Source organism: Limulus polyphemus, unplaced genomic scaffold, assembly GCF_000517525.1.
Source record: "Limulus polyphemus unplaced genomic scaffold, Limulus_polyphemus-2.1.2 Scaffold1, whole genome shotgun sequence".
Taxonomy (NCBI): Eukaryota; Metazoa; Arthropoda; class Merostomata; order Xiphosura; family Limulidae; genus Limulus; species Limulus polyphemus.
Window position 1 is genome coordinate 3,721,872 of NW_013665611.1, and position 7,973 is coordinate 3,729,844.

The window sequence follows — 7,973 nt, forward strand, 5'->3', positions numbered from 1 at the left end:
AGAGAATAAACAAGAAGATATAGTTCACAATTTCAAATAAATAGAAGACTCAAATTCGATGACGAGGAACCCACTTTGAGACTAATAATGGTTGGAGACGGCTTGAATGGGTAATGAAGAAAAACTTTAATATAAGTTTAACATAACAGCAAATATACAACGTACCGAAAAGGTTTTGCCATCATCAGGTAGAAACGTTGTACATTTGCTGTTATGTTAAACTTATATTAAAGTTTTTCTTCATTACCCATTCAAGCCGTCTCCAACCATTATTAGTCTCAAAGTGGGTTCCTCGTCATCGAATTTGAGTCTTCTATTTATTTGAAATTGTGAACTATATCTTCTTGTTTATTCTCTTTTTCGTATTAGGTCCCCTGGAGCCCCATGTAGTTTTTTGGACGATTCGTACTCTTCTCGGTGTCTCCAGAAGTATAATTATCAGCGTCTCTTGGCGTGGACTTACGAAAATGGATTCCACATAGATTCTTTCCGTCTGCCAGTATCTTGTTCGTGCCATGTGTCGTCAACTGCCACTCGCTGAATAACCCAGAACAATGATTTGGAAAGTAAGCGCATGAACAATCGAACATTAAATAGCTAACTACTTAGTGAGAACACGTGAATAATGGTATTCTAAATATGACGGTGTAAGTAAGTGTATATTTCAAATAACTGTTAAAACCCTCTTTAGTGATCTTAGACACTAACATTTACAGACAGTGTAATGTGATTGACAATGCTCTTAGATATATATATATATATATATATTATTAAAAATAAATTCTTGCTCCTGATAAGAAATTGGATGATAAATTATTGTAGATAAGAGCGTCATTTCACAGAAGGCTTGGAGGACTAATCTCGCGTACCCTTGATTCAGCTGGAGAATACGCTATGGCGTAATTTATCTATATGTGTTAATCTTGCCTCATTAGAATTTTTTCACAGTACTGTCATTTGGACACCCCTTCCGAGCTTTAGCGGTGGTCGCTCCTGCCGCTTTCAAATGACGCCTCTGATTATAGAGACCTAATAATTTCATTAATATTTTGTACAGATAAAAATCTCACGAAAAAGTTTTGTGTGATTCTGCAGTAATTCAGTTTCATATGCTCAATATAACACCCACTATTTGATTTTCTTATTTTAAAAGTCACTTGGCTTTAAAAACTTTGAATTCCTTCAAGCTAACCTATTTGTAATTTTGAAAAAATTGTAATAGTTATTTCTTCGATAAAAGTTTCTAAGCATTGATAAATGAGGTCATTAGCCCAACACCATTATAACCACCAAAGTTTAAGAGTCATTTCTGTGGCCCAACACCGCTATAACCATCAAAATTCATCAGTTATTTCTGTTGTTTAACAACACTATATCCACCAAAATTCAACAGTAATAAGTTGGGGCAAATGATTAAATAAACAGTACAAAGAAATAAAAACAATTATGATTGTAGTAAGCCTCTTTAATAGTTTCAGGAAATTGACATGGGTAATATTCGAAAATTTGAAAACATTTGTTTTTAATGCATTCCTTGAAAATTGTCTCTTAATTCACTTAGTCTGTTAGGCCTGGCATGGCCAGGTGGTTACGGCGCTCGACTCGCAATCCGAGGGTCGCAGGTTCGAATCCCCGTCACACCAAACATGCTCGGCCTTTCAGCCGTAAGGGCGTTATAATGTTGCGGCCAATCCCACTATTCGTTGGTAAAAGAGTAGCCCAAGAGTTGGCGGTGGGTGGTGATGATTAGCTACCTTCCCTCTAGTCTTATACTGCTAAATTAGGGACGACTTGAGCAGATAGACCTCGTGTAGCTTTGCGCGAAATTCAAAAACAAACAAACAAACAAAATTTAGACTGTTTTTTTTTTTACATTTTTATGTCGTCATTATTGTGAACTCTAGTCCTTGATTCCTTTTGAGACTTGGTTGAAGTATTTTGAGGTAGAAAGATTTTTAATTTTAAGTGTTGATCGAGCTATGTTCAGGATATGATGTTGATCCTAGTTCTAATGGGTATATTCGGCTAAGCTGGAGTTCTCGATATGTTGTGATCTTGTGGCATCTTTATGTTCTTTCGCTCTTTGTTCTATAGATCTGCTGGATTTTTTTTCTACACACGTAAGTATCAGCGTAAATGGAAATTTCTGTTTCAATTTGCTGATTGGTTGTTTGATCGTGGTTCTTAAGAGTTATTGGATGTTGAATCTGAAACAAGTTATTTCTAAGTTTGTAACTTAATTGTAAAATGAACTACAGAGGCGTCTTCCTTTGTGTTGATCTTTGCCAAGATTAATTAATTCTCCTAGTCTTTGAGGTTGAGATTAAGTTAATAAGAACCACTGGATCGGAAAGATCTTTCTTTTTCTTTATGGTGTTTTCTGTCAGAGAATTTTCTGACTGTTTGAAATATATATCTGATGATTTTACATTTATTTAAACTGAGAGGTTGGGTGCGAGATGTAGATACCTATTTGTATGATTAGTGTTTATCTATACACTCGTGGTAATGTATTGTTTATGTCAGTGGATGGAACCTAGGAATGGTAGGGTCGTGCTTCCATCAGTGACATTATCATCTCTTGCGATAGAGCTTGTTTTGTTTTTTTAATTATGCACAAAGCTACACAAGGGCTATCTGTGCTCTGCCCACCACGGGTATCGAAACCCGGTTTCTAGCATTGCAAGTCCGCAGACATACCGCTATGCCACTGGGGGGCTGCGATAGAGCAAAACCTTTACTAATATACATTTATCTGTTAATAATGAACAGCATAACTCCAATGACAGAATAACAGAAAACAATTGAAATAAATACCCTCAGCGAGTATCAATACATTGTTAAACGTGCTAATACTGGTAACTAAAACATTACTATTCGTTATCTCGAATACTGTGCTCAGTGATTAGTAACGTAACCCACCAACTATTTAAAAGAGATAAGTTATCGTTTTCACAGGAAAGTCAGGTGATACCTTGGAGATTACTTTCATGTATTAGGAAGATCACCAGTCGTGTGTAGCATAGGCACAATGGGATGCCATTATAGGATCTTATACATAATGCTATGCTCTTTACTCAGAAACAAGTAAGGTTATTCAGTAGCAAATAAGTTGCAAGTTATCAGTCTACAAATAAAGAAGTCTTCATTATAAATGCTGTCTATCTTTAAGTACACTTGTTTGCGTTTGGCTATTTTTCTTTAAAAAAGATTGCTTTTCACTCTACTTTTGCATTATATTTGTTCTCTTTCTTCAAGCTTAGTGGGCCCGGCATGGCCAGGTGGTTAAGGCACTCGACTCGCAATCTGAGGGTCACGGGTTCGAATCCCTCTCACACCAAACATGCTCGCCCTTTCAGCCGTGGGGGCGTTATAATGTGACGGTCAATCCCACTATTCGTTGGTAAAAGAGTAGCCCAAGTGTTGGCGGTGGGCGGTGATGACTAGCTGCCTTCCCTCTAGTCTTACACTGCTAAATTAGGGACGGCTAGCGCAGATAGCTCTCGTGTAGCTTTGCGCGAAATTCAAAAACAAACAAACAATCAAGCTTAGTAAGATACATTTCTCGGCTTTGTGGTGCTACTCTTAAATCTAAAGTAACAAGTGCATCTGGTAATACAACAGAGTAAGGTAATAAGGAGAAATTTTAGTGATATGACCACAGGTTTTGTTGTTGAGGAGTTTTCTGTTTTATCGACAAATACATTTTACTGTGCTCTTCTCAGCTCTTGCGTGTGCTTTAGGTTTGCTGTTTTTATACAAGGGGAAATGGAATTTTCTACGAGTCAAAGAACTTATAACCAAGAGAAAGAGTCAATTATTTGGGATACCTAGCTGTTTGAAAGAATGGTTGAGCCTCAGGAGAGGAATTATATTGGATGTTTTACTTTAGCCAGAATGCTATGAAGGTCCATTACTGCAATCTTGCTGCAAGTGAAGGCCTAGGAAGGTTAACCTACACACAGCTAGAGGTCTTCAGAGCTACTTATCGAGTTCTACCTCTGAGGATCAATGTCAGTGAGGATTGACTGAGGGTCGTCATGATGTCTTGCGTTCTGGCAAGTCTGAGACTATATATGGTAGTCTCTATAGGAGACTACCCAAACTATGGTCAATTCCACCTGAGACTAGACTAGATATATTGGATGTGCCACTGAAGCCATCCTGAGCTGTTTTAATTGCAGAGGGGACACTGGGCACCGAATGTTGTTGAAGATGGTGTTCTGCAATATAGTTGTGAGCTTTCCATAATGGAAGCGTGCTGCCATAGCATGATTTCAGCAACAGTAGTGACAAATATTTTCTATTTTATTGAATCTTAATATTTATGAGTGGGATAAATTATCTGTAGAAAGTTAAATTCATTAACATTAGCTTATGTGCCGTACCAAAGATGAACTTGGTGTACCCAGTATTTTTTGGTCAGGTTTTAATATTTTCACTCATGCGGACTTAGACATTTTGTAAGCATATTACTTTACTGGATATTTTATTAACATTTATTTCAGTTCAAGATACACTTGAAATACACAACGGTGTAGACCAGGTGTACAGCCTGATGAAGAAGGTTAACACCCACTCAACATTGCTTTAAAGTCATCCCAGATTGTACTAAACTTTTATCTGAAAGAAGTTTATTGAAAGTGAAATATCTGGGCTAATGGGTTTCCATGATCAGAAGATAGAGGTCAGCATTTGTGCTGCAGCTACCCTGTTTCATTTATTTGTGTTGGAACCCCTGTTCTTCCCTGCTGGATCCAGGCTCTGTTTGCATGACAAACAGACAGCATTAGAAGGAATGCAGGCAGCTATAGGTAGCTGTTGTCATGGAACAACACAGCTGTATGTTGGTCAAATGTAGAACCTTAATGATATCTCAGAGACTGGAGTATTTATAAGCGCAAGAGATATATTTATTACTCGTAGTATACACATAAGCTTGTAGAAATCCCATTTAACCAAAGCAATACTTTTAACTCTCTGTATTAAAAACTTACTTTTACGGCAGATAGTAGTTGTAACTATATCATTACAACTTTGAAACTTACACTTCTAGTTCTGACGAATCAGAATCTAGTGACCACACACTTCAATCCTGATGTTTTATACATAATTTAAGTTCTTGTAATTTCTGGTTACGGTGTTCACTCAACTATTCAGTTGCATTTTCTATTCATTTCACTCCTCATGTTTTTCTTCGCTGCCAATTATGGAAGGATAAAGTTTTAAAAACTTTTTTTTTAACTCAGGTGACTTATATGACCCTTTACATTCATTCTGGCTGATGTCAAGCACATAGACGAAGATAAGTGACAACTTGTCTGACATGCATGCTCTGGCAAAAGCAATGAATGGATTAGTTTTAGGGTTCTTCAAGTACTGCCTAACTACAGTTCACTGCTGATGTTCCATCAACTTTAAGACTACTGGAAGAATCAACTCTTCTGCAGCTGTGCTGTGCTTAGAGAAGCTAGCTATATATTCCATAAAAGGTTATCTGGTAACAAAATAGTGGAGGCATTTCATCTGCTACAATAGGATTATCACATACCACACTTTAAGCAAACTTTCCCGTACTTTTGTTAAAATTCTTCAGTTATCACTCTATAGTTGCTTTTGGTTTATTGACACAAAGATAATAGTCAAGATTTTTTACATCTTAACATTTTAAACGAATACAGTGTAATAACTCTCATATAATGTAGGAAAGACTATTTGATTAAATTAACTAATTTCAAATGATATCAAGTTAATGATTCATTTATAGAACACCCGGATGCTATAATTTTTTATGATTCTAGTTATGTTTTGAGTGAGATTGAAAAAGTCCTAGCTTTTGATTTAAAATTTAGATTACCAAACAAGTTAAAATCTGAATATCATTTTCTATATTTTGAGCATTACAGTCATCATCTAAATAATCTATTTGGTTTAAATCTGGAGAATCGTTTAGTGATATTAAAACTGAAGTTAGTGGAATAGCATAATTTCTTTTAATAATTAAAACTCCAACTGCTAGTTTTTAAGTATAAGTAAAGAAGTGTTAGCACTGAAAAATCTTCATAAAAATAATGATATTCTCATTACTGAATCTGATAAAGGAAATTATTTTAGACAAAATGGAATATTTAAATAATAATATAGTCTTAATTGATTCAATCAAATTTGTGAAGACTGACCAGCATCCTACCAATACTAGGTAGTAAAATTATAAATATATTTATTGAAATCAAAGAAATATAACCTGTTAATTTAAATAAAACATTCCAAAATTGGACCATTAGAAGCCATCCAGGGATTTTTATAGGCTTCCTAAAATGCACAATAAAGGATGTCCACTAAACATTTAGGTAATTATATTGGATCACATGACTGTATGTGGACTTCAGGTACATTGATGTCCAACAAAAGAATAAAAAATGTAAGACTTAAATATCGTGGTCTGACAAAGAAATTCAGGTATCTCACAAATTCGTGGATTACATATATCAACCAATGTTCTAAACACAACTTCAAGCCAAGTCAGAAATTCAGGTTTCTGCATTGCCTTTTGGATAGGCTGCCTTTCAAAAAATCCATACAGAAACACATAACGCTACCTTCAAACTTAAGTACAATGTTCAGTATGTAGGTTTATTGTGTGTTTTGACATTAAATCCTAGTATACTACCATTCCTTTGGAAGAAACTATACAGTACAGATTTAATTTTTTATGACAAATCAAAGGTGTTATATATTCCAAGATTTATATTTTTGAAATTAGTAAATTTTGTAACTTAGAAATCACAATTTTTGTTTAATGGTAATTTTTAGGATCAGGTTGATAATGTAGCAATGGGTTATACTGTATTTGTTTCTTTGTTAAGCACAAAGCTACACAATGGGCTATTTGTGTTATGCCCACCACTGGTACTGAAACCAGGTTTTTTAGGGTTATAGGCCCCAAGACTTATTGCTGAACCATTGGTGGGCAGCAGTGGATTACAAATTAGTTCTATTGTAATATCTTTTACATTGGGTGGGTTCTTTTTGGATTATTTATTAAAAATACTGCCAAGCACAGTCTACATAATAATAAACAACTCATTTATTTCTTTTAAAAACACTTGCACTAGTTATTTATATTTGTAGACCTAATTTCTTAAATAACCTCTTCAATATAAACTCAGCAGTGGCAGTAATAAAGACAAGGGTGAAAAAGAAAATGAAAAAAAGACAAAGAGAAAAAGACAATGGAAAAAAAAGGAAAAGCAAAAAAGATAAAGAAAATTAAACAAACTGGTAGAAAAAAAAAGTCCTGTATTTTGGGAATTGTATAAAATAACAAATTCTGAAATAAATATTTTACTTTTTATTAGCACATACAATGATAAGAAACCATGTTGAAATACATATAGATGTACAAAGCAAACAAATTAAAAGAAAGAATAAACAGAACAACAGGGTTTAATAGTGAGTGTTGAAGAATAATGGGAAGACATTGATTAGAAAACTGTATTAATAACAGCTTATTTATTAACTCAGTTCATTTACATGGTTTCAATAATTGGCTTAACTGTTATTGATACTTTTTTTACCTGTTTGTGTAATTTTCTTTGTCTTTTTTTCCCAATTTAATTTTTTCCATTGTTTTTATTACCTAGATTCATAAACTCAGAAACTAATGTAAGCCTAACTTTAAATACAATTTTGTAACAGTAATTCAGTGACTAATGGCACACGTATCTCACTTAGCTTTGATTAATGAAACTGAATAATTTTTATTACACAGCTCACTCAATCATCACTGATTACTAATACTTATATTATGTCCTTATTTTACATTTTACACACAGGTTCTTTAATCTTAACTTTAATGCACTTTTTTTAATCTTAATGTCAATCGCCATCTAGCAAACATCTAAATAAAACACTGAAAAGGCCCGGCATGGCCAGGTGGTTAGGCCGCTCGATTCGCAATCTGAGGTCACGGG

The 7,973-nt window shown here is 34.6% G+C and overlaps 1 protein-coding gene across 1 annotated transcript in view; it reads left to right on the plus strand.

The window, feature by feature from the left end:
- The window catches only part of LOC106461308, a 6,456-nt gene extending 5,741 nt beyond the window's left edge, over positions 1 to 715 (plus strand). The window contains exon 3 of the mRNA XM_022393400.1: positions 370 to 715. Within this exon, the coding sequence (XP_022249108.1) occupies positions 370 to 541 (172 nt within the window). The 3' untranslated portion in view covers positions 542 to 715. The remainder of the gene's footprint in view (positions 1 to 369) is intronic.
- The last annotated feature ends 7,258 nt before the right edge of the window (positions 716 to 7,973 follow it).